Source organism: Pezoporus wallicus, unplaced genomic scaffold (assembly GCF_028554395.1).
Source record: "Pezoporus wallicus isolate ANWC-B61680 ecotype Strahan unplaced genomic scaffold, APGP_CSIRO_Pwel_v1 contig_6996, whole genome shotgun sequence".
Lineage (NCBI taxonomy): Eukaryota > Metazoa > Chordata > Aves > Psittaciformes > Psittacidae > Pezoporus > Pezoporus wallicus.
The window spans coordinates 3244711-3272203 of NW_026637899.1; the positions used below are offsets into that span (position 1 = coordinate 3244711).

Sequence of the window (27493 nt, forward strand, 5' to 3'; positions counted from 1 at the left end):
TCCTGAAAGCAGTCAGCTCTGGCACATTGAATCAACCCAGCATTTTCCTCTGAACACGAGCAAATCCTTGTTTTACTGGTGAGCCAAGACACCAGCTGAGCAAGTCTTTGCTAGCTGATGTCAACGTGGAAGGTCACAGTGTTCCTGTTTGTGTGCATTATTAGACTTACCAGCAATGAAAACGGAGCACATAGAGGGGCAGCTGGAAGTGAATGCTGGTGCTGAGGCACTTTGTAATAATGATGATTTGTGACATTAAACCTGAGTGTCTTGGAAGTGGGGGTGGAGGTGTGACTGAGACTGATGTTGTTTGTGCAGCAGCGAGCAGTACTGCAGCACAGGACTGGGTTGTTGGGATTGGGAAGAGCAGGGATGAAGACAAAGACTGCTGACCCACACCATGGAGTTGGGTGGGACGTGGTGGGCAGAGGTGAAGTGCTTTCTCTCCCCCAGAGGAGGCATTGCTCAGCAGTGTCTGGAGCCCTCCAACATGTGGCCCAGATGTGGCCAAACCCAACAGGGATGGAAGTACCTAACACCAGGGAAGCCTGGTAGTCAAGCAACATGTGGCTCCCAGCTCACATGTCTTGTCTGCCAACCTGATCCCATATTGTCAAGATTATATCCATCAACCCAAGACCATTTAAGATGGATGTGAAAATCCTTGAATGCCCAGAGGGGCACAACAGAGCTGGTAAAGCAGCTGGATGGAATGTCCTCTAAGGAACAGCTAAGAACTTGGGGCTTGTCTAGCTTGAAGAAAAGGAAGCTGAAGAGCAACTTCATCGCTCTCTACAGCTTCGTAAGGAGGGGATGTAGAGAGGGAGGTGCTGAGCTCTTCTCCCTGGCATCCAGTGAATGGTTCAAAGCTGCACCAGGGGAGGTTTAAACTGGATTAGGAAGCATTTCTTTGCTGAGAGGGTGGTCAAAATACTGGAAGAGACTTCCTAGAGAGAGGTGGTCGATGCCCCAAGCCCATCACTGCTTGAGAGGCGCTTAGGCAATGCAAGAGCAGAATTAAGCATCTTTCTGTAAATCTGAGTTCACTCCATGGTGGTAAAGAGTGATGGTGGCTGACCTGTGCCTGCAGGGGGTACATCTATGGGAACACACACTTTTTCACAGTGTAACCAAGCAAGCTGGGTTTGGACAAGGGATGTTCCTTCAGATTACCCCTATGACAGCGAGCGAGAGCTCATCCTGGCTCATCAGAAAACCTATGCCACTCCTCGCAGGGCCATTTTCAAGGGTGAGATGGGATTTTGCAAGGGCCTGTACCCCTGACATGTCAAGCTGGGGTATTTTACAGCCTGGAGGCAGTCACAAGCCCTGGAATAGGTACCCTGCTGGTGCTGGAGCATCTTTGGAGCAGGAGATGGGGGCCTCCCTGTGGAGACCCCAAGAAGCAGGAAGAGGGCAAGTGGAGCAGTTGCAGGGACAAGGAGGAGGATGCTGTGCTCACCACAGGGCCAGCAGTGAACTTGTCCTGTAACAGCTGGTGCCTGGGGAGGACCATCTGCCCCCTGCTCTCCCCCTGGGCGAAGGTCTGGAGAAGAAGCTGTGGCTGCCAAGTGCCAGGTAGAGACTTCTCTACAGCTGCCTGAAAGGGGATGGAGCGAGGTGGGGTTGGTCTCTTCTCCCAAGCAGCAAGTGATAGGATAAGAGGAAACAGCCTCAAACTGTGCCAGGGGATGTTTAGATTGGATATTGGGAACAATTTATTCACTGAAAGGGTGGTCAGGAACAGGCTGCCCAGGGAAGTGAGCAGTCCCTCTCTATGCAGCAGCACCTCAGCATTGTTTACCATTTCATCCCTGCACTCCGTGTAATCCAACACCATGGGTTACGTTCAGGCATTACTTGATTTTCACTTTTATTAATCTCCAATTTTTATGTAACCACAAGTTCACAAATAACAGAGCTTTCTTTCAAATAAATCTGACATTTTTGGGGAGACATTACAATTAATTCAGAATTCATCACAGCCTATTAGTTGTTTAGATTAGTCCTGTTAGGACCATATTAATTCTTTGATTCAGGGAATACACATAAACCTTTCTCTGTCAGGGCTGTGCAACACTCCAGGCTTGGGGAAGCATGTCTGGAAAGCTGCTCATGGAAAAGGACCTGGGGGGTGAGGGAGAAGGCTCAGGGGGGGGTCTCTGCAACTACCTGAAAGGAGGTGGGGGGTTGTTCTCTTCTCCCAAGTACAAGTGACAGGGCAAGAGGAAGAGGAAACGGCCTCAAGCTGTGCCAGGAGAGGTTTAGATTGGGTATTAGGAAAAATTTCTTCACTGAAAGGGTTGTCAAGCATTGGAACAGGCTGAGCAGAGCAGTGCTGGAGTCACCGTCCCTGGTGGTATTTAAAAGACGTGCAGATGTGGCCCTTAGTGACATGGTTTTAGGGGTGGATTTGGCAGTGCTGGGTTAATGGTTGGACTCAAACATCTTAAAGGTCTTTTCCAATCTAGTTTATTCTGTCTGTATTATTTCTCCTGTCCCGCAGAGATAAGATTCCCAGCTTGCAAGCCTAGTGGTTCTGTGTGCATTAACGTTTCCAGAAGTGGGACCCAGGTTTGCAGCACCTGGGGTTGCGCTGTGCTATGTGTCCTCCTCCTGGGTAATCCCTATCTCATTTTTGTTTGTTGTTTTTTGTTTATAACGAATAGGGTCTGCATTATTCACTAAAGATTCCCTGAGGAACGGGTGCTTGTTCACATTGACCAGTCGACGTATCTCAACACCTTTGCTATTATCCAGTCTGGGGAAGGGAGCGAAGGACGGAAACTGCATTTTCTGCTGGGAGCACCTTGCACACATGTGAAGCCACGTGAAAATAACACGTGGGTTTCGGGAATGGTGTAATGCCTGTTCCTCTCCTACCGCCGCTCGCGGGATCCGTAGGGAACCCGCTGCTCAAATCCCACCCTTTGTACAAAACCGGACTGTTTGTGACCCCGCAGCACCGTGCCCCGGCCGAGCCCACCCGTGACTGCCGCCAGCCCCATCCCCTCCGCCACACTCGCAACCCAGCACATGGCTTCGGTGCGGGCTGCTAGCGCAGAGCCAGGACCCCACGCCCACCGACCGGCGCTGCGGCGGGGAGCGCTGTCCCTTTAAACTCAACGGTGGAGGCGTGCCCTTACCGGTCGGGGGCGTGGCTTGCCATGGGAACGGGCGTGATTTAGCCTATAAAGGGGCGTGTCCTGCCGCGCGGGGGGCGTGGCGCGGCGCGGCGCGCTGATGTCAGCGGTGAGCGGGCGCCGTCACAAAAGGAAGTGGCGGCGGCGGCGGCGTCCGTCAGCGCGGGGAGGGGCGGGGGCCCGCGGGGCAGCGCGGCGGCGGAGCGGCAGCAGCTGGAGCGGGGGGAAGCGGCGGCGGCGGGGGCCGCGCCGCGCCATGGCGCAGCAGCAGATGAGCAGCTCGCAGAAGGCGCTGATGCTGGAGCTGAAGTCGCTGCAGGAGGAGCCGGTGGAGGGCTTCCGCATCACCCTGGTCGATGAGTCCGACCTCTACAACTGGGAGGTGGCGATCTTCGGGCCCCCCAACACCCTCTACGAGGGCGGGTACTTCAAGGTACGGTCTTACCGCAGCCCCGCTGGCCAAACGGGCCTCCCGCCGCCGCGGTGGTCCCGGGCAACCGCCGCCGGGGCCTGCGCTACCCCCCCCTTCGCCGCCCTGCTGGGCCTCTTTGTCGGGCTCGGAGGGGCCCCGGTGGGGCGGCGGGTCCGCGGCCGCTGCCAGCCCCTTGGCCCCCAGCCGGAGGGGGCCGGGGCCTGCGGGAGCGCAGGGGCTCGTTGTGGTGCTGCCGGCGTCGGAGGATGGTCCGCAGGGGCGGGTGGGGGCCTGCGGGACCTCCCCTTCCTTGTCCCTCGGGGTGCGCGCTGGAGAGAGGGGGCCGCGCCGCAGCCCGCTCTGCTCTGTTATTTAACCCCAGAGAAGAGCAGGTACCTCATGGCAGGGTGCAGGTTGGTTCTCCCCCATCCCCAGGTTGTCCATCTGGCTCTGGTCTGTGTTTGTTTATTTCAAAGTAAGGGGCTTCCCATCCATGTCTCGATAGCTCCGGTCCTCGCGGAGCAGCGTCCTGTGTAAGATGACTATTCACTCATCTATCCTAATTCAGGATAAAGGCTCTGTTTTCCTCAAAACTTTAGGATTTCAGGGTTTTGCGATTATGTTTTTTCTTCTTGTTTTCCTTTTCTTCCTCTCCAGCCTTTCAGAGGGCAGCTTTCAAAAGGCAACGGTAACATGTAATTGGTGAAGGTAGATTCAATTCCTCTCTCAACCTTCCTGTTAATAAAATAAAACCCCTTGTGTGGTTGTTTCCCCTCTTGTAAATACAGTAAACAAGGAATCTGGCGTGGCTGTCACAGAAAGGAACTGAAAGGAGCAGACTTAAATTCTCAAATCAGCTGGAGGAGGAATTGCATGTCTGTCTTGAACAATTAAAACCCCTTGGTATCTTCAGAACCGTAGAATAGTTAGGGTTGGAAAGGATCTTAAGATCATCTCATTCCAACCCCCTGCTGTGGGCAGGGACACCTCGTCCTACAGAATATACACTGCATAGGGCATACCTCTTTGGACTTGGTGTGCACTTGGTCTCTGGCAAAATACTGTCCCTTTCAGCTTGCCTGTCCCAGGAGTTAATCATTTTAGTAGTGGCTCCTGCATCTCCTGTTTCATGCCCTTTGGCTTCTGTCAAACGGAAAAGAAGTTTTGTATGCTCTCTTTCCTTGGCTAATGTGCATCCTCAGTGCCTCTTGGCTTCTCTGGGTCAAGGTTTAAGAGCTTTGTTCCACAAAACCAAAATAACCTGTAGCTTGGGGAATAATAGATTTGAGTCACGTTCAGTTTGGCCTCATTGTTTTGTAGGAAGAGGAGGCTTTGGCACAAGGCTTGCCTTTTGTAATGAGTTGGCTGGCTTACTCATGTAGGTATGATAGGTATATTCTTAGACTCACCTCCATTATTATTAATTCAGGAAGTCACTCTAGTCTTTGCTTGGCAGCTGGGTCATTTTTACACCCAAATGGCTTGATGACCTCTTCCTGCACTTAGATTACTCATGCATTTTTATTCAGAGAAATCACAATGGGTCAGAATCTTTGTTTGCTGGTCTCTGGACCGTGCATTTCTGATTGTTCCTGGAAAGAATCTGAAGAAGCCTTTGAGATAATCTGGGGATGTGTGCTAACAAGTGTAGATTGGGGCAGGGTTGCCACTTGCCTTACCTCAGTGTTATGAATGTGTTATCCTTTTTGGTATTTTCAGTCCTTGAAATGTTGTGCCTTTCTTCTAAACTCTTCTGACCCATCCTGTGATACGTAGTTTGAGACTGGGAGACTAAAGTCTCATGGTGCCTTCACCTTTCCACACAAGATTCCCTGCAAGCTGAAGTCTGTTGTATTGTTTCTGTCTCATCTTTCATCCATAAGGAGCTGTGCATGGTGGTTTTTTTTTTTTGTTTTGGTAGCATTTAATCTGTGGTGATGCATCCTAACATCTGAACTACCTAAAGAGTGGCCTTAGACCCTCATTCTGCCCCTAGGGAGAAGCAGTCTTGTCCTGAAAAGTGATGTTCTTGGCTTTCTTTGTACTGAGCCTTCAGGCAAATCTTTGTATGTGTTAGACTTACTGAATCATTTAAAGAGAAGATTAATACCCTAAACTTTGTTTGGTGAGGTGACTTCTATTCTATATTCAGTATATGCAAGGTGAGCACTATTTCAGATCAGCATGTGATTATTTTTTTTTCGGATATCTTGGATTGATGAGAGAACTGGCTTCATCTTGTTTTGTAATTTTAGTTTGATAAAGCTAAAGTTACAGGATATAATGTTCTTAAACATTGTGGCAATGAGAGTTTGGGAATTTTCTTCCACTTGAGGTGTGGTTTGAGGGTAGGAACTGGAGGGAAAGTACAAAGGCTTCTACTTAAAAGCAAGTATAAATATTGAGGAAAACCTGTGTTTAATGTGATCTTAATAAGGAAAGTGTTAGAGAGGGTTGACTGAGAATACAAATGCTTGATTTGTGCTGTTGGCAGCCTTTGGCACCTTGTTGATTCTTGAAGAAATACGAGCTTTCTCTCCAGGTTGTTGAACTAGCTGAATAAACTGAAACGAGGGGAGTGCTCTCTCTATCTCTGCATCTCCTTGACAGGAGCTACTGCTCTTAAAAACTGGTTCAACATTACAAAAGATTCTGGTTTCTGTTGCTAATCCTGTTAACTCTAGCATTTGATAAATTGAAACATAAAATAAGTCCCCTGAATGTTTGCTTAAATGGTAAGCTAACAGTACTTTCGTGATGGCTTTAATAAAGTCAGGGACTTCTTAAAAATTCAAGTGCAACATCTAAGCATATTTTATCAACTAAAACAGCATACGGGTATCTGCTGCAGTACTTCAAAGTTAGGACCTCCAAACTAGTTGGAAAGGGGCGGCAGCCTTCAGAAGCAACTGCTGAGGTAGGAGCAGTCCTGAATTGCAAGGCTCACAAGGTGATCAGGTGGAGGTGCTCATCTGCTGTGGAGGTTTTGTCAACCTTGACCTTATCTTTGTATAGACACTTTCTTCCCACTCACTAATAGCTACATAATGTTCTGCACAGCCCTTTGCTTAAGTTCCAGATTACCAGCCTTGAAAGAGTTGAGGTACTTCATGGCTGTTTACATTTCATTCCTTGCTATCAAGGTGAAAGTAGCACAAGGCCAGTTATGGTAAATCCTCAAAAGAGATTCAGTTATAAGAGCAAATATCTGTTCTTCAGCTGTAGTCAACAGGGAGTTACCAGCTTGACTGAAGTTTCTGGCATAATCAGTTGTGTTGGGCTGCAGGTGTTTGACTGCAATAGGTGAACTTGATTTTTGGTCTCTTACTTATTTGGAGTTTGTCTGGGGGTGAAAGGTGCATAGACCTTGTGTGTCTGAGATGTGAACAGCTGATTCATCTGCTGAGGTTTTTTTTTGGTTTGTTTGTTTGTTGGTTTTTGTTTGGTTGTTTGTTTTGTTTTTGAGTGACAAAGGCAAGGTTTTGCTCAGAAGAAATGATTCATGTCCAGGTTGTCAATAGTACCACTTAACTTCTTTCTTAGGTCAGATGGGAAGGACATGGTGTGGTAAGACAGGTCTTTAGATCAGACCCCACTGTGCTATGTGGTAGTTCGGAATTGCTCCGAAAATATTGGGAATTTGTTTTTTCTGGTCCTGCAGGCAGTGCCTGAGCAGTAGAGAACTGGATTGTGCTGTATTTTGTAGTACTGTGTACGAGCAGTTCATAGATGCCACCTTCATGCCATAAGCATCTTCTGTTCAGCTGAGAGAGTTCTTTGCTACATGCAGGGGACTTCTTTGCTTTGGCAGCTGATACTTAAATAAGGACCGTAATGACAAGGGTTATTATGATGCATTCTGGTGATAAGTGATAGTTGTGATAATCTCAATGGCTTTCACCATCTCAGTTGACTGTTGATGAGTCTCTGCCTTGAAATCCAGTCTGTCTAGGGCTTTCACAGCCTGTCTATTGATAAACCTCCGCCCAAGGCTTTGATAAAGTGATGTTTTCAGGGTACTTGCAGACTTACTATGAAGTGTTTCCTGGTGGCTTACTCAGAGCTCTGTGTGTTTGGTGCAGTTGTGCCTTAGCATCACAGATTTTGATTGTGTTTAAATAAAGGAAATTATTCTAATTTTTTTATAGCTGAATGGTATTCTTGTGCTGGGAGCCAGCCTTTCAGGGTAGGTGAAAGTGAGAAATTACACAAATAGGAACTTCTTTATAAACACATAGCACAGCTCAGAAGCATGGTTTGACCAAGTATCCTTTGTCAAGAAGCATATTTAATGTAGATCAAGAGTCAATATTACAAGCTCAGTCAGAGATGATTTAGAATCACAGAATGGTTTGGGTTGGAAGGGAAGTTAAAGCTCATCCAGTTCCAACCCCCCTGCCATGGGCAGGGACACCTTCCACTAGAGCAGGTTGCTCCAAGCCCCGTCCAGTCTGGCCTTGGACACTGCCGGGGTGGGTCAGCCACAGATTCTCTGGGCAACCTTTGCCAGTGCCTCAGCACCCTCATAGTGAGCAGCTTCTTTCTAATGTCTAATCTCAGTCTCCCCTCTGTCAGGTTAAAGCCATTCCCCATGTTCTCTACTATAGACCCTTGCAAAAAGTGCCTCTCCAGATTTCTTGTCTGCCCCTTTAGGCACTGGGACCTGCTAAGGTTTCCCTTTAAGGAGCCTTCTCTTCTCCAGGCTGAACAAGCCCAGCTCTCTCAGCCTGTCTTAATAGAATTTAGGCTGGGTAGATGAAAATGAATGTACCTAACATGAAAGGAAACAAGAAAAATTAACTGCATTGTTAGAGCTGCTATTTGATTTCTGAAGGCAATTTATTTCATAAGGTATTTTTGCTACTTGAAGGAGCAAGTCTTGACACAAGTTAGGAGGGGAAAAGAAAACTCAAACATTATGATTCGTTTTCTCAAATAATTTGGGGGCTAAATACTTGTCAAGACATTGCTTTCCTTGCAATTTAACTCATTAACTGTATGTTGTTTAGTTCTGTATTGTTTGATCTCAGCTTCTTGCAAATGATTTGTTTTGATGTCAAAGTAATTCGCAATATGCGGGGATAACTTTTTTCAGAGCAGGAAATTGATATGGAACTGATGGATGGCAAGAATGAGCTCCATGTTTAGAAGTTTGGTATTGTAGGCTACTTCCCAGAAAGCTTAAAATTAAGTAAATAGCAGTTTCCTAAGCACTTAGAATTATGTAACTGGCAGAACATTTAACTCCACAAAAATATTCCTTGGTGCCAAGGAAAAAACGTGAGTTACTCTCAGCACAAAAGCTGGCTTCCATGGGCCTCTATGTTCATTGCAAGGTAGAACAGAGCTTTTTCCCTCAGTGTACTTACTGTTCTAGTTTTTGTTGCCTTTAGGTATCAATGATGGTAATCATCAGAGGTTTGATGCAGTAAAGGGATATAGAACTGTGGGTTTGTCGAGCTTAGAGTTTCTTGCTCTTGGTGTGAAGATCTCCCATTCAGAGCAGGCTATCTCTCCAAAGAACCACTAAGCTGCCTGCAGGCAGGGAGGCAAGAAACTTCTTCAGATGTTGGCTCACTGATCATAAGCCTGGGGAATACCAGATTGACCCTAATTCTGCTATTGCATATTGGGTTTTGGATGGCTACCTCTGTGAGCTATCCAAAATGTAATGTAAAATGTCCAGTTTCATTTAGAAGTTCTTTAAAAAAAGAAAGAGGTGACAACAGGTCCTCTATAGAGAATTGTTTAAACATGACTGGTCATGTCAGTAAAGTCACTTGACGGTTACAGAACTATACAAGAGAAGAAACGTTACATCATCTGCTGAATTTGAACACGAAGTTTTCAACAGAAGTGGAGCCTCAGTGCCTTTTTTTGCTTAGAGTTTTGAGTAACATGGGCACAACAACAAAAAGTGAGGTTAGGAAGAGGTCCCCTGAAGTGGCAATTTCATTAAGGATAGAAAAGGCCTTTTCTTTCCCCCTTAACTGGAAAGTACTGTGCACATTAATCTGCAACATTAGGGTATGGGCATTTTGTTACCATGTGAATGACAAATTAGAAGGATTTAGATAATAGCTACAAGGTACTTAAAAGGTACAGAAGGGATGTTAGCCTCTCAAGTTATGCTCTTAATGCACCACTGAAATGCACCACTGAAAGGCATTCAGCCACTAAATATGGGTACAGTTACTCTTCTGCAAGAGAAATAATTGGGAGCACTGAAATGAAATTCGGTTTTTCTCAATACATTATAAGCAGCCCATTCTTTTCATAAAGGTGAATGCTTTTATGGATAATTATTTTAGACGAGGTAAGCAAGCACTTGCACAACAGTGTAGTTTACATCTATGCATTAGAGGCTTACACAAGTAGACTTTATACAAGCACAAATGTGTCTTAATAGAATGTATTGTAGGTCAGAGTGACTCCATTGTATGGCTTTTGTTTTGATAAGGGCAAAAAGGGTACTGGAAAAGAGAAGATAATTTCAGCCTTTGCCTAGGTCTGACAGTGAAAGGTTTCTGCCTATGGAGATGTCTGAACACTAATATAAGACCAAGATTTTTTTTCCCGCAATGGGCAAGTGTCTATTGGACAAGAATTGAATCAAGTGGCACAACTGCCTGAATGCTGGTCCTCACATTATTCCAGTACTGTGGCAAAGGGGTTTTCAATTCAACTCTCCAAATACTTTGCTACAATGAACATTAAAACATGTATTAAACTTTAACTAGGATACATAGCTATGTGACTCTTCCCCAAGTTATTACAAACATGTCCCTACTGCTGTCAACTTAAGTTCCATCTCCCAAGCAAAAGCCCTTTACCTGAATTTCTAAGTTACTTCTATGCTTTTAAGATGACAAAACAGACCAATGGGAACACGTCATGCTTTTAGTACTAAAACCTTACACAGTAAGACACAGCCAACTTGCCCCGCAGCCTTCTCTTTGTCAGTAACAAATAGTATGATAGCTGGAAGTGTCACCTACTTAAGATAGGCCCTTTACATTCTGTTTGTTCTCCAGGTGATAGCTTCTATTAAGAAAACCCCAAACATCCAGGAAGTCTTAAGGTCATGTTTCTTCAAGTCATGCAAGATTCCAAAATATTCTGCATATGCCCCCAACTCAGCAGTTGTGTATAATTTTTTTGCAATTTTTCTCCTATTTGTATAATTCTATATTTAGAATCTTGTAATTTTTCTCGTATTTGTAGGCCACTTTGGGGCAAATATTTATGCATTTTAAATATTTCAGAAGTAAATCAATTTGGCTCATCTTGGCTACTAGTGCTTCAGGGAGGGTACACAATGCCAAAGTTATTACTATTAAACTGGCCTGGTAAGATGAGACATTCTCAGTAAGTCACTACCGCAAAAGCTTAGTAAGATTAACTGCAGTTCCTCTAACTCATAATGCTGGAGAAACCACTAATGTTTTAAAAATGAAGCAGCACTCTGGAAATAGCAAGCTAATTTTGTGCACGTGCATATGTGTATGCACACATCTGATCACGCGCAGCCCAGATTATAGGAGGATGTGTTATGTTATGAGTCACATAACCTCTAGTCCATCCACACTGCAGTCTTTCTGTAACCCTGCTACATTTCCAACTTTAACTCAGTTACCCTTAAATCCAACATAAAATCTCCACGGTTAAGTCCATACTGTTCATTACTATGAAACCTGATGACAGCCATAAGTTACACAGACAAACTGCATGTCAGAGATTAGAGTTAAGGTTCTGTAAGTGTTTTTTGGGGAGCAGTCTTTACCCTCTAGGTGCAAAATGAGCAGACCTAGAAGGCTATTAAAAAGGGGATAGCCAGTGTGAATAAGTTACTATATAAAATAGCAGGCAGCATAAGCAAGACTTCAGAAACACTGAGGTAAAAACACATTTGAGCTTCTGAGAAGTTACAGATGTGGTCCCACACTCAGACATTGTTAACGTCACTGCAATACTGGAGATTTTCAGGTTTTACACAAAAAGAAAAAGAATGCCCTTCTAACTACACGGTCAAAAATGAATTCCTATAATATGAACCAGATCTAAAGCTATCTACATGCTTTTAGTTACTATCTTTTGAACAGACAGGCAAGAAATTTCAGGTTCTTTGCATTGTTATCCAAGAGAAAACCTTCATGTTGAATTTTACCTTATCAAAGGATCGTTCTGTGCAATCTCGGGGAAATAGAGCCAAACAATGGAAAAATTATGCAAACTGACAGGGCTCAATCTTTCCAAATGGAAAGTTTTCGATTTTTTATTCCAATGGTGGAGGTGGGCTGTGTTGCTGCTCTCCTTTTGCCATACAAGACCTAATTGCACACAATCCTCTATTGTCAAGCAGTATCAGAACTGGAAATCTCTATCTGTGCTTCTTAGCATACATTATAACATTACCTGGATCAGAGGAGGCCTAGAACAAGAGCTAGGAGCTGACTACTACCATCATTATCTTGACCTTTTCCTCCTGAGGACAGACTAGGTGAGCTGTTGGGAGGTCCACTGAATGATCTCCATTGGAGCATTGAAAAATGAAAGCTTTGAGACCAGCACATGGAATGATTTCAATTTCTTGGTGTGTGCCAGAAACCTGAAAGCTTTTGTGCTTTTGAAATTTGACTAATACACTTTCTGTGAAGTCTCACTTGCCCCTCCTGGTTGGCAGCAGTATTTCATTTATGTGGAAGAAGTCTGTTTGCTTGAAATACAGCAATAGTGGTGCTGCTGTCGGAAGCTGGATAGGTGAGGTGGTCTTCGCTGAGGCTGTGAACATTTGGGCTTTTACAGTTTAGAAGAGGCTGAATTATTTTTGAGAACTTGTTAATACTGAAGTTTGTTTTGACCCTCGAAGTCTTATGGGCAGACTCATCAGGACCAGCCCTGGGAGTCACTCTGGAGATCTATTTTTAATGACAATAATAGCAAGATCTTGAACCTATATCATCCGTGGCTATTCTCCAGTTGGAAAGAAATAATAGTAGCATTGGCTGCTACCAAGGAATTTGTAGCAGCCAGTCGGGTAAGAAGGCTGCTGGTCTTGGCAACTTTCTTCTCGATGTTACAGAATAAATTCAGCTTTTAGTGGTGATACTCTGATTTCACTTATTTGAAGCAACCTGCTTAATGTTCAGCTTGGGCAAATCATTGTTAATTTTAATTCAGTTTGCAGGCTTATCCCACACCTGCTATGTATTTGGTTGTTCACTTTGAGTTATGTCTCTGGTGTGAGCAGTAAACTTACGCTTGGGCTCTTTTGACCAGGGACTGTATTTTGCCTGCAAGGGACAATTAAGTAGCATGCTGGCAGACAACAGAAGCTGTGAAAATCAAAGCTAGCCACAGCTAGGCTGGCTGCTGTAGGTTTGTGCTGCCTACCTTAGCCAGGGAGCTTCCTGCTGGGAGTTGCAGGCATGTTGCTAAGTGGTAGATCAGGTCAGGTTGGGGTAATGGTGGTGAGTAACTGTCCCAAAGCATGGCATCCTAGGCCTCATGGGGATGTAATGAAGTGTCACTTATGGGCACATCTTTAGCAACTGTTGGTGCGTGCACCATACTTGAGATCCTGCCTGGTCTGTTCAATGGCAGAAGCATGGAGGAAGGTTCTGATGTGCTTGGCCACAAAAGACGTGTCATCATAATGCTACCAGGCCTCTTCATTTGTCTTAGAGTCTCTGGGAATCCGAGCCCTTCTCAAGCATCTACCTCTTCTTTCATCTCTCTTCTTATAATGAACTGACTGTACTTCGGGGGCATAACTGGGCTGACATAAAGTCACTCTGTGTGACCTGATGGAAGCTCCTGGTGTCTTGGCCTTGTTCTGTTTCATCTTCCTCTCTGCAGATATTGGCTTTGAGCATGTGGATTGCCTGCTTCCAAGAGAACAGTAAGTATTTTTGGCTTGCAAATTCCTAACCAGTGCTTCTAAGATGGATAGTTTTTCTATTAAAACAAATGTAAGCTTGCTGTTGGTAGTAGGGAAAGCCTGTGAGTTACACTTAAGCAAATCTAGCAAAGCTTTGGTCGGAGGTTAGTGGACAGAAAGAAACATCAGGTGTTGGCATCTGCATCAGTTCTGTTGTATCTTTAACTCTTGCATGCACTGATTTACTTGGGATCTCCTAGCTGTTTTGATCAGCATGCATTAGTTCATAGCAGGGGGTGTAAGTTTTCAGGTTTTCTTCCCTTCTCTTGTTAATTATAGAGTAGTGACTTCTGTACTCTAGAAAGAATAGATACTTTTTTTTTCTTGGAACAAATGTTGTATTAATAGTGGGGTTTGCATTGTTGTCATCTAAACTCTATTTTAAATATAGCGGAAGGAGGTGTTTTGTGGCAGATGAACATAATGTTGACACTGGGAAGGAGATTCCGTACTCTCGGAAGGGATTTCCGTTTTGTTTTACTACTTTCAGGTGCAACTGTAGTAATACATAAAAAACAAGGAGGATAAAATTTAGGCTGACCTAAAGCCTACTATTAATGCTCAGTTGGTATGTTGAATTTGGATCTTAATTTGCAGATTAATAACTAGAAGATGCTAACTTGAAATAAGAGGGTTACGGGAAATCAGCTTCTTCCAAAAAGGTTTGTGTCTGTTACTAGATGCTTTTAGAACCAACCAACCATTGTTGTCTGCTAGGTGGCAGCCAACAAGCCTTCTTCAGTATGTGTTTAGTTGAGCTTTGTTTGGTAAAGCTATTAAATATTGCTGTGTCACGTTTACTCTGAACACAGATTGCTAGGATCTGACGTTAGACTGGGTGAAAGGGATGCACAATCCAGAATTCATCATCAGTTAGGCCCTTTGTGTGGGTGAAGCGTGGCACTTGTCGAGAACAGTCTGCGGATGCTACACAAGCAAGATGAGAGCCAGTGCCATGCATTGTTCCAGATCTGTTGGTGACTGTAAGAGGTGCTTATCTGAAGGACACAGGGCTAGGGTTAGAACAGTCGTGTAGAAGTATGGTGGCTTTGTACACCTTTGGATGTAAGGTAGGGCCAAAATGTTCTTTGGCAGCAGGAACAGTGAATAGGATGCGGACTAGAAGTCTTCTATCTGCAGTGGTTTGTATTCATGGTTCTGGATAAATTAACATTTTTATGTAAAAATGGTATCTCTTATAATAGCATAGTTGACTAAATCTGTAGGTAGAAAGCGTTTCGCTTTTTATAAATAGCACATGGGAAAGCTTTCTTCCAAAACAAATCCAACTTGTATGTTTACAAGTACAGTATTTAAATTTGGAGTAGCTGAAGAAATTGTCAAGTGAGTAGCTTTCAGGTTGCTTAAACAGAAAAGCAAAGATTTTTGGAATAGGAACTTCTGCTTATTCCTGGCTTTTAAAAATAAAAACCTGAGCAGTTTCCTGAAGCACCCCAGCGTGGATCCTGATGTACTGACAAGTCACACTCCTCTGCGCAGACTTTGTCCATGAGGCAGCTGCGGCAGTTCTCTGAGAGCAAAAAATAAAGCTGGGGTTGTGTAACTTAACCTGGGGGAGGAGGGGGACATTCCTGGTGTTGAAGAGAAAGCCGTAAAGTCAAGGCCTGGGTATGTAGGCTTGCTGGGGGAGATGTGTGCTATGCAGGCTTCACAAATAATTCTCAGAGTGTACCAGAGAGAGTCTGGGTAGACCTCTTGTTGGAGGAGGCAAAGCTATGCCTTGGCTGCCTTGTCGTTTTAAATGTCAGAGGGATCTGCACTGATTTCAGAGCTACCCAGCTTTTTTACCTCCCACCCCTGGGATTTCTTTCTTGTACTGTCTTAATTGCTCCAGCACTTCTACTACAGCTACCCCAGGTCTTTTTCTTTTCTCCTGTGCTTTGAAGATCAGGTTCAGAATAAAGCTTCTCAGCACAGTAAAACAGGCATACGGGATTTGATGTCAAGTGTGGAAGTGTGAAATGGCTTGCAGCTTCATAGCATGGCCAGGAAAACAGCCTGGAGCTGGCACGTTCACAGGGCAAGATTTGGTTCTAGTAAGTTAAGACTGGGTTTAAACTATATTACTGACATGCCTCCAAGTGCTGTCGTGCTTGTCACCCGTAGTGCAATTACCCAGGCTGTACCACAACACTGAGCTTAAAACACATAGGCAGAAAGCCAAATTCTACACTTAGCAAGCACTTTAAATAGAAAACTACAGCACAACTGACCTGCAGGTACCGTTCCTTCTAAAAGGGAACTGGGTGTTTCAAACTGCCAGGGGCTTTTTAGATTTAATTATAAATGCATTGATAAATACTGTTGTGTAATACTTAAATGCTAAAACTCTGGTCACAGCTTAATGTGATTGACATGTAGAGTTTGAGTTTCAGGCAGAATATAAAGTCTTTTCCTGCTCTGTTTTGTTAACCTTGTATTAATAGGTACGGTGAAAGAAAAACTCAGGGCTTTCTCCAATGACACTGTGTTAACCGTGGCAAGCCACCAAGGTTCACAGTACTAAACTGTTGAGGTAATTTTATAGTATTTAAGTATGCCTGCAATGCAGCAATGGCACATTCGACCTGTCTCAAGCACAGTAGTGGTTTGGTAGCGCCAGCATGATATTTAATACAAGTTGTGAATTGACCCAGCTTACGAGCTGGTTTTTCAGCCGGTGCTTAATCCCACGTTGCCATGGTTAGACTGCAACCAGTATGTGTGCTAATGGATGCAAAGCTGGTAGGGTTGCAGCTGTAAATCTAAGCAGAAAGGGCCATGAGGATGTGGACTTGGGAAGCTGCTGTTATGGCTTCAACTGCTGAGGGTACAAAGATGCTGGTTCTGCCACCTTAGTGGTGGTAGAACTTAATCAAACCTGTCTTAACTGTTTCCGTTGGATTAACCCATGTTTTAGAAGATGTAAATTCTGATCAAAGCTCTTGTGGTTGACATCGTGATGCCTTCTTTTTGGCATCTAACATCGATGGACTGGGAGGAGTGCTATGAGTAGTCTTATTTCTCACTTTTACTGTTGTGAAACTCCTAGAAACTGTTATTAGATCTTATGCTTAGCTGCTTGCAAAGCTCAGCTGAATTGGCCACCAGTTTTCATGGCTGCCATGGCACAAGAGTCTCATGGCTTAAGCCTCCCTTAATTAAAACATGCATATAGCTATTGGGATTATCCATTTACTGATTTCTTTGTGGAAGTTCTGTGTTTGTTTTTTTTAAGACATGTTTATGGTCATTGCATTTCAAGGCCTAGCTGAATTTGATAAGAAATACTGAGTCACACTCTGTTTCTCTTGGTAACAGAAAACAAAACAGAAGGAGACTTAAGTGAGTTATTGAAAGTGACAGCATGGGCGTGCATAAACCTGGTTTGGATGTATACCTCTGTGATTGCATCTTCCCCTTTCCTTGGCTCAGTGCATTGGAATTTAAACTATCAGACTTCTTCCAGCTCTAGAAAGAACCTCACTTCTGAACGCAGAATTAATACAGATCTGTTCCTGTGAAGGGAACTTGAGATTCTCAGGACAGAAGATCTCAAGGGCTACTGAAAGCCTTCTTTTAAAAAAAAAGCCAGATTTCAAAATGACTCTGGCAGCTGATTTCCTAGAAGTCATGGTGAACAGAAGGGAAGCCAAAGATAGATGAGCTGAGGTGCTGGTGTTGATGAAGTGGTTGTCTCGGCAACTGCAGTCACTTAAATATCTCTAGGAAAAGAGCTAGCAAATGTTAAGATTGAGAAATGGTGACGGATTGACAGAACCAGGAGCAATGAGCAGTTCGAGGTTTATACTGGGAATTGATATGACTACAATAGGAAGTTGCTGTTTTCAGGGGTGGGATTCTTGAGTCATGCAGCCCTGATGGTTCTTCTCTTGTAATGACAGTGTGGCTGGCAGCCCTCTTGCTGCATGAAGCAAGATCCTTGGGGAGAAACACTGACCTCCCAGGATGTATTCATTCCCAAGAAAGTGGTTGATGAAGGCGGTGTGAATTCAGGTAGTACTGGAGTGTTTCGTTTTGCAGCCCTACTGCTTGATGTAGTCGTACAAATATTGCAGCAAAACCCAGTGCAAAGTAAACCCTGCGTGGAAGCAGATGCAGGTGTGAGAATTCTTTTCCATGTCCGAGCTAAACTGCAGAAGCTGCAGCTGCATCAGGAATTATTTTAGGTCCTTGTAGTGCTTATCATGGTGGGAAATTCAGACTTTTTACCATGTGTGTTTTGCATGTGATTGCACATGCTGTGTTGTGGTTCTGTGGGTAAAACTGGCAAGTTTTAATCTTTTACTTTCCTTATGGAGCACTGAATTCTCTTTCATATTGGCATAAAAAGCAGCCCCCAGAGAAAGCCCGACTTAATAAAACGAGCAGAGTTTGAGCCAATTGTTTCCTGCTGCCACAAGCATATTTGTAACTGCCAACTATGACAGGTATTTCTACAGGCACTGAATCTCAAGCAGAACACCAGGTGCTTGGAGAAGTTATAGGTACACTTTCCACCTCTCATCTAATAGCTGCTTTCTGAGCTTTTTTTGTGTAGTGACTTGTGAATAGTTGCAGTCAAAAGCTTTGTTCAAATGGAAGTGAAAAACTCATAAGCTACTTCTTGCTGCAAAGGGCAGTAAGTAGTGAAAACTGGTAGCAGGATGAATTTCCTGTCGCACATTTTCCTGGTTTTTTTTTTTTTTCCTAGGAAAAATCCTACCTATAGATACAGGAACAGTCTTTTTATATATATATATACTTGCATGTTTAAAGCCACTTAGCACTAAAGGTAGTAGCCAGGATACTAGGCAGGTTTGATGTTTCTGTGAAGCAGCTCCAGTTTGACTATTTCACTCAAAGCTTCACTTATTTAACCAGCTGTTTCTGCTTAGACACGTTTTTCAGCATAGGTAAGATCCCTTCTAACTTTCTCTACTAGCAGTGTAAAGCTAGTGTTACAATTAATAGCTGATTGGACTTCTGAAGCCTTCCAGAAAGAGGGAAGTTTTCCTTGACGAGTGACATCAGCTTCTGCGGTACTGAAATGTTAAAGGAAAAATTTGCAGTCACTGTTTTTTGTTGGTGAGTAGCTTTTGCTGAAGGAGCAATGGCAAATATACCTATTTAGGTTTTTATCACTTCTTGGTTTGCAAGCTTTTAACCTGTCTCACAGCTCCCTCTGACCCTTCCAGGTGTTCTCACACTGGAAATGTCAATCTCAGGTTCAAGACTTCAAATTTCTTAAGGCTTCTGGAACCTTATCTGACATGATCAGCAGATTAAGGTTCACAGATCACCTCTGGAAGCAGAGTGGTACGTTTTTCAAGTATTTCTTATGGGCAAAGAATATTTAATTTTAAAAGGGAGCATGGGATGAAACCTGGATCACCTTATGTAAACTTTTTGAATGCTGTACTTACAGTGGCCTGTTCTCCTGTTGGGATCTGCTGTTCTTTTTTATCTGTCTACTTTGATTATTTTAACAGCTGAAACTTCCAAAATGGCCTGGTACAATCAAAACCACCCTCTTGTCGAAATGAGGCTTGATATAGGGAGCTTAATAAACTAGGCACATGAGTAGTCTGAGTTTTGTGAAGAGAGCATATGGTAGCTAACACTTCAGCTGGAGATGACTTGGTAATTATAGCTCCTTTGTCTGAATAGCTCTGCCATTTCATGGGGCTAATGGCAAATTAAGCTACTCTTTGTAGATGCAAGGAAGGCAGACTGCTAAAAATATTTTGTTTCCGCCTGTCTTTCCTTATTCTGTCAGACTTGCAGTGGGCCAAAAGCTTGGAGTCCGAGGTGTAAGATCAGAGTGGTTGAACTCTTCTAAAATGGGTGAGTAGTGCTATCACCTTCTAAATGGGAAAGGATCTCGATTCTCTGGCTGATCTGTTTTAGGACAGGACAAGGCAAGTCTGTTGATAGGGACCTTTGTGTTTTTTTTCTCTCTAGCTCCAGGTAGTAGCTGGTTACTGAAATCAGCAGAAAATAGCTTACTTAGGTGTTCCATTGTGATGGTTTGGGTGTTTCATTGTGATGATCTGCCTTTGAGGGTGAGTCACATCGATTTATGTGACTTAATGTCTCAATTCTGTTTTAATGTGTTGCAAGCATTTGTGAATATAAATCAGCTAAAGTTTTGTCCCGAGTTGTTTTTATTCAAAGCTAAATGTAATGCACAGTTGAATAAGCTCACTTAGAGAAACCTGAACCTGAGCATGTGAAATCTAGTTTGATTTGGGGTTTTGTAGGCTGATCCGTGGTGCAGTTGAGCTAACAGTTGCCAGAACAATGGGCATGGTTTCTACTGCTCTATGCTAAGCAAAACAATCAGAAAGAACAGTTCATCTATGATACAGTGGCTGACTCATGCCACAAGGATTGGTATTCCTTTAATCCTTTTATAAACTGTTTTATCCTAGCTAATGTAATTGTGGATGTTCTTATTACCCATATAATACCTGATCCCTTTTGAATTCTGCTAAACTGTTGGCCTTAATGTTGCTTAGCAATAATTAACAAAATACAGGTGGTTTGTGTATTGTTTACTCTTGATCAAACCTCTGAAACTTTGTTTGTGCTGACCTGTTAAGTTTTATGTTGGTAATAATTCCACTGCTGAACAGTGAATGGAAACTTGCCCAGACGAATGCTCACATCAGCCCGGTTGCCAGCCCTGAGCTCAGATGTTTTCTTCAGTTTGACTTCAAAGCTCTTGATTTGAGAGTTTGACATGACAGGCATTTAAGAGTCTTGATAACCTCCTTCCCAAAGTATGGAGTATTTTGTAGGAAGTTTCACATTCACAAAGAAATCAAAGCATCTGCTTCCCTTTTTATTGAAATCTGTGAGTTGCATTGCTGGATCCCATTCTCCTACTTTCAGTTCAGTTGTGCTGCAACCATGCAGAAATTTCTGGATGTCTGATATGGAGGTTGTTTAGCTTTGCTATGGACTGGAGAAGCCTCTATTTCGTTATTTTGATTCCTTATTCTTCCTTTCTCAGCTGCATTTATTCTAGGCAAGTTTGGTTTTAAGAGTCCTAGTTAAAGTCAAGGGTAATACAGGCTTCTTAAATAGCCCCTGTTATGCTTTTGTTGCAGTATTTTTATTCCATATGATCTTGCCTTGTAACTCTATCACAACTTTAGAGCAATCTGTGATAAACAGGGTAAAGAACTGAAATTGTGCACGTGTGCTTGAAGTGTCAACAACTTCAGCACAACAGAGTGATGTTAAAGCACACCCCCCCCCCCCGCTTATTTTAACTGCTCAGCTTTTGTAGTGGGACTTAGAGGGTTTCTGCCATCTCTTGACAGGGGACAACTGTGCTCTCCCCGGGGCTTTGGCTTGCACAAGAAATTTAATATGTTGCTCTCAGCCAAGTGTACTGGTCAGCCTTGGCTTATCGATTGGAGTTGTGTTCAGTTCCTTCTTCATCCTGATGGGACTAAACCCGTATCTTCTGAGTTTTGGAGATAACCTAGTCATCAGGCTGTGAGTTTATGATGAGGAATCCTGGCTTTCCCTGGTTGAAACTTTTTTCTCTTGGCTGCATAATGGAGTAAGGCCAAAACCAAGCCAGCAGTGAGGAATGTGCCTCTGCAGCCTAAGGTGCTCAGCTGGAAGGAAGGGTTGCTCATTTTCCAGTGTAAAATATTTATAATCATGACAGTTCTTTCCAAGTTGTGTGCTCTGAGAAGTCAGTCTCCTTTCATTTTCTGGCTTGGGCTTTTGCATTCCTGTCTGGGCAGTGGCCTGGTGCCAAGGGGAAAGCTGGAGAGGGTTGTGCTTAATGCCCTTTAGGATAAGGCATCTACCCAGAAGCTGGAGGATCCAAATTGAAGTGCCTTTGGGCCAAATGCCCCAGTGCCAGCTGACCGAATAAGGGTGTCCCAATTCAGCTTTTTTTTTTTTTTGTTAAAAATAGGACAATCATCTGAACAAAATGTGTGGTAAAAGTGGTCATGTGCAGGATTTCAGTATCTGAGTTAGCTTTGTGCAGATTCCTATGTGTAACCTTGACCTCAGTATTAAATTCCCAGAGTTGAGTGTTCAGGACATCTCAAGGTGTTTCCTTTCTTGTCACTTCTGTTGGGCAGGTCACCAGGCACTACTGAGAAGGAACTTATGGAGAATCCTGGGTTTAGAGGGCTAGACCAGGAGTTTGCTATGGCTTCCCCTAGTCAGCACTGGCTCTGGAGATGGCATTTTGCGAGCACCAGACTTGTCATGCTCTCCCATGCAATGCTTGTTGTGTCACTCCTGTTATAGGAGTGTCTAGAAAATCAAAGGATCAGCTACTAGTAAGCAACTTTTTGTTAATATTTTCTGGAGCATTCAGGATCCCTTTTTTTTTTTTCCCCTGTTTAAACTTACGGTTTTACCATTTGGAGGATGCTTTTGTTAGATAGGGAGTAAAGAGGTGGCCTCAGCCAGTTCCTGTTGTGTGCTCAGTGCTAGTCATGTATTTAAGAGGGAAAATCTTCTAGTGTAACAGGAAGATGACTTAAAAATGCATCCTTATAAACACTTTGTCATTGGCTGGCTTTTTTTTTTGCATACTTTTAGGGTTTTTACAGTGACATTTTCTCACTAGTTTGCTGTAGTCAGTTTTCTCTTGGATGAAGCTGTGATTTTTAAGACAACATTTCACATTGGAAACAACTTTAATGTCCTGTGATAACATGTACAAGAATGCCACATCAGTGTTTAATTTGCAAATTAATAATCTTGCTGTTGTGGCTTTTTGTGTTAAACTACTGAGCTGTAAGGATAATGAACTAGTGATGCAGACTTCATGATCATTAATCTGATATTTCACTAGCTGTGTTTAAAGCTAACTGTTCACTGTAAAGTAAAAAGAAAGCAAATGAGCTATGTGTTACCTTAGATATAATTAGATATACTGCCTTGTATTTTTATTTTAGAGATCATAGCAGGAGCATAAAACCCCCCTATGATACAGGCTGCAATGCCCAGTGCAGAGGCAATTGTGCAGTGGATGCAGTCTCTGCAGCACGTACAGCTTAGCACATGGTATTGAGTTCCTGTGCTTTGGATTTCCTGAGAATTTTTTTCCCCTGCTGACAGAGTGACAGCATTTTAGTCCTGATAGCTGTAGCTATGAAATGGCCACGCGTGAAATATGAAATCTGGTGTCCACAGACATGCTACCCAGAAAGGCTGGGCAGCATTACAGCAAACAAAAGAGCTTGTGCTGTGTATGTCATTGCTTGGATACTCCAGAGGTCACTTCCCCAGCACCCAATTCCTTATTTTTTTCTCCTCTAAGGAAGATCAGGACTGTTGAGCCTGAAATGCTGTCCCACTGGCTGTTAATACGGCTGTAAACAGCCTTTGTATCTCTGCAGGCTTTCTGCCTTGAAAGGATGACATAACTTTGCTGAGCAACACGAAACAATAGTTAATTATGTATATGTCTTCCAGATATTTGTTTTGGAACATTTTGAAGCCGTAAAATATAATGGACATGCAGCAAAGCAGCCAGTATATTTGCCTGTAGTGTGAGAGCCATCTTGCCATAAGCAGGAAGTACTTTTTCCTGCAAAGCTCAGATTCATTTGGGTTTTTGGATATTTTTTTGGTGTAGTGGTTTGTTGTTGTTAGGTTTGGGTTTTTTGTGTTTTGTTTTTTTTTTTAAGCATGTGGAACTGACATTGTAATTAGTGGTCCAGTGTTAGATTCAGCACCAAATTCTTCCTGTGCTTTCATACATTGATGCTTTGAACAATGACCACTTGGGAAGAGGCTAATTGAAAATATACCAGAGTAACTTGAGCAGCTAGTGATCTAGTACTTGAATTATGTTACACATAGGCTAATCTCTGTATCATGAGTAAAGAAGCATATTTTGAAACTTTACTCCTTTTTCAGGAGGCAGCTAATGCTATTGTTGCATTCTAAGGGTTACTGCTTGTGTGACAGCCGGTACAATGGGGCTATGAGTTGCTAGGTGCTCTCAAACCTGCAAAGTTAACCCAGGCCACAAATGCAGTAAGGAGTTTGTGGCTACTGAGCTGCAAAAAATGGTGGTTACTGACAGCTTGTGGTATGCAAATATAAGTAAATTAGAGCATACTCTGAAGGGTGGTGAGGGATGATTTTTCTTTTGTAACCAAGCTGTGCAAGAGCTGGCTTCTGGTGGGTGCTTGCTCACTCCACTCTCCCAAAAAGTTTCAACACAGGATGTTAATGATGTGCTCCATAGAGGTACATGTGCTGTTGAATTAATAATGTTAAAATCTACATTGTTAATCAGATGACCATTAAGTTTAGTTTAAAATTGCTGGCTTGGCCATCTTTATCAGTAAACAAGCAAGTAGGTCACTAATTTTATTTGCTTTTAGGTTATTATTCCCTGCTGCCATCCCCCTGCAGTACAGCTGCCAAGATACTGCTCGGGTGTTAGGATGGAAAAGGAAGGAAAACCCTGGCTATGTATTTTCTACCCAGAATAGAAGAGTGCTGATGGAGTATATGTGTGCATATACTTGATGAAAGAACCAAGTGGCTGCTTGGTCTAAGTGTGTCCTGACTAAACTGCTGACAGTCAGTTCCAGAAATAGAAGTCTAAATGGTAAATTCTTCCAGAATAAACCATTTTAGTTAAAAAGGAGGGAGTTTGTAGTTAGTTTGTTACCCAGCTGCACAAATGGTGGTGCCAGCTGTGGGAGAAAGAGCCTCTGTGTGGCTTGTGCTGGTTTGGTCTTTACTTCTTTGCTTTGGGCTGGTAGTGGTAGTGTTTGAATGCTAAGGTATTTATTAGGCTTTAATACTGAGGTTTTATCAGACTCATAGTTGACTCTAAGAAATAGGAAACAACAGTTTATGCACTCTTAGTTTCGGGGTGTTTAAGTGACAATGCTGCCCACACTATCATTATTCATCTGGTTCTTAATAATCTATTTGGCATGGTAATTCTGATTGCTGCTTGTGTCCTAAAGTGACAGCACATTCACTGTGGGGCTCAACTGGGTCTCTGAGCTGTCGTGCTTGGTGCCTAACTAAGGAATTTGTCAGACTCTGGTGTGGAGACTTCCTACGGTTCTCCTTTCTCCTGGACAATGTAACTGTGAAGTTTTACAAGGTTGCTGCTGCTTCTTTTCAGTATCTTTTTGGATTTGAAATGTCTCTCCTTAACTGAGAAGTCCAAGTCACATCTTGAATCTCTTTTAAAACTTGTTTCCATGTGTGATCACCATGTAGTACACCTTGAGCTTCCTAGCTGCTTTAATGAGTTCACTGTAACATTTTTTTTGTGTTAAAATGCCTCCTCGCTGTTGACAGGCTCTTCTGCTACAGCACGGTGAAGCTGACTGCATGGAAAATCAGCTTGAAAGAATCTCCAAATCTGGTTTTGGCACTAATAATGCAGTTACTTCCAGACAGTTGATAGTTGAATCAAACTGTCATATTTTAATTTGCTGTCCTGCCCAATACTGATTCATGCACTAAATCACAATTGCTTATGTCTGCTCAGTCCAGTGTTTTTATCCCTGATACTGCCTGGTAGATTTTAATAAGAAACTTAAGGCATCTCAACTTGCATTGTGTATGTTGATGGGGAGGAACAGAGCAACACAAGAAAGGCTTTAAATATGGTTTGGCCACCGCTTGTAAATTAATATAGGCATTTGTATGAACAATTAGCAGCACATGCAGATGAGATGCTGAAAGTAATGTATGTAGTGGCAGCCTGTCCCCAGAGATGGATACTGGAGGCTCACCTGGGCTGAGTATTCTCAACCAAAATGCTTGCAGAGCATTTTGGTTGAGAATACCACAGTCCAGTTTAGTAATCTTGGTATTTCATGTTAGCAGGAAGATAATTAACTGGATTTCTGTTAGCCTTGTGAATCTGAATTTTCCCCCCAGTGTTTTGTATTTGGTATTTGGTAAGTATGATTTGGACTGTGTAGAATGTTGAAAAATAATATTTGGCTAAATAAGGCATACTCTGAGAAGAACTCTGGAGTTCAAATGCTTCTGGAGTGTGGGTAGTCAGCTTGGTGTTTCCTGTATAGACAGATATCAACAGATATCAACACTTGAAGGCTACGAAGTAGCAGATTAAAATGTTGCTCATTGTACCTGAAATAAGTTTGGATTTTAGAGTATTCCAAGCAATTTAGACTATTCTAGAAGCTAATGAACTAACATTTGAGTTGGAGGAGACCAGAGCTGTTAGGACATTGAAGTTACAAACTAAGTATTGCCATATAGAAAACCTTCCAGCTGATGCTTTTTGTTTTCACTTTGGGGAAGGGCTAAATTTGTTGATGAGGTCAAAGAAGTTTTCTTCATTTAGATGACCAAGAGGTTGCAGGGGGTGGTTCCAAGGAAGGTAACTGAGTGACCTAGCTTGGGATACCCTGGCATCACACAGTCCCTCACTTCTTTGTGCCGAGTGAGCTAGGATTTAGACTAGTGTCTCTGCAAATGTCATGTAATTGTCTGATGACCTAGGTAAAACATTTCAGAGATGAGAGTGCCCTAACTCCCCACACATACCATGCTGCTGCATGTGCAGTTCATGCTCCAGATTCTATAGAGGAGCTGCTGCTCTGCTTTATAAACACCAATTACCAGTTGTAGAAATGCTGGTTACAAGAGCTGGATTGCAGACATTTTTGCCATAGTAGAGAACTTGAACCAAGCAGCTGCAGCTGGTTTCCTGGGATACCAGAGCAGAACCTAGAAATGGATTAGACGTTGTTTCCCTTTCGCTCTTGAACTCATTGACTAGGATGTCAGTGTTGTCTAATCAACTTACATTGCAGGTTTGCTTGAAGTGTATTTGGAAAGGATTAGCAAAACTAATATGATATAATTTATTTTTTTAGCACATGAAAAAAGCTGCAGTGAAAGGCAGGCATCTTCATCACTTGTTCTGTGTGGTAGATGTAGGTCATCTACTTGTGTAGGTCTCAAGTATCCTGTTAGGAAAGTTAAGGGTTCTTGACAATACTGTATTTTAGTGTAAATGTCTGTCTTAAAATGAGACACAGAGGATAACTTGTCAAGCATTCTGATACGGGTTTTTTTATACCCAGATAGAGTTGTATGTTGTCTTACTTTAATACTGATGCTGAAAGTTAGCAAGCTTTGACTTGAGTACTTCAATGTTGGAAGTATCAGAAAGGTCCCTTGAAGAGAAGTGATCGTTTTTTGGAGCTTCTCTTCACAAGTGAATGCTGAAGAGTAACCTTCAGAACTAAACTTGAATACTTTTTGTAACAGGAATTTATAGGAAATTTGTTTGAGGCAGATCCATACCCTACTGTTAAAATCTAGTTTGGTTTGAATGCATATATTTAATGCTGATGATCCTGATAATGGACTGAAGTTAAAGTCCTTCAAGCAGCAGCGTGGCTTAAATGAGGAGACTGAGCAGCAAGAAATCCGTAACTGAGGCTACCCTGTTTGGGAGAGGGAAATCCTTGTTGAGAAATGCTTTTTTTTCACTTCCTCTGATTCTAAATCTGGCTTGAAACAAAACCATATAATTGATGTTGTAGTTATTATATGTGGATTTCCTGGAATATTAATGGGGTAGTAATGGCTTTGATTTTTCTCCTACATTCACATGACAGTGGTAAGCATGGTGTCTTGCTCTCCAGCAGGTTTTAGAAAGCACCAGCTTCTGTTGACCTGATTGATGCCAAAGGTGATAATTAAGCTTTCTAAAAAGCTCTGAAGGTAGTCCTATTAGAGTAGGTATTCATAACTGAACTAATAGGTGGGTGCAAAGTAGGAGTTAAAAGGGATTCTCTTCTCTTTGATTACTTAGCTATTGCTCTGCAGAGGAGGAGAGCTTCTCTGGTAGTGCAAAGCATCCTTTGTAGTAAGATGTTCATATTTAAGCATAAGGGTGTGTTCAGGTGCACCAAAGTGTTGTTGTTTTTGTTTGTTGTGTTTTTTTTTTTTACTGGGGGATTGCAGTTTTATTTTTATACTCAAGAA

At 42.9% G+C, this 27493-nt stretch overlaps 1 protein-coding gene across 1 annotated transcript in view; it reads left to right on the plus strand.

The window, feature by feature from the left end:
• The first annotated feature begins 3318 nt into the window (after positions 1-3318).
• Positions 3319-27493, plus strand: part of UBE2R2 (ubiquitin conjugating enzyme E2 R2) — a 49097-nt gene continuing 24922 nt past the window's right edge. Inside the window, exon 1 of the mRNA XM_057408177.1 lies at positions 3319-3576. Within this exon, the coding sequence (XP_057264160.1) occupies positions 3400-3576 (177 nt within the window). The 5' untranslated portion in view covers positions 3319-3399. The remainder of the gene's footprint in view (positions 3577-27493) is intronic.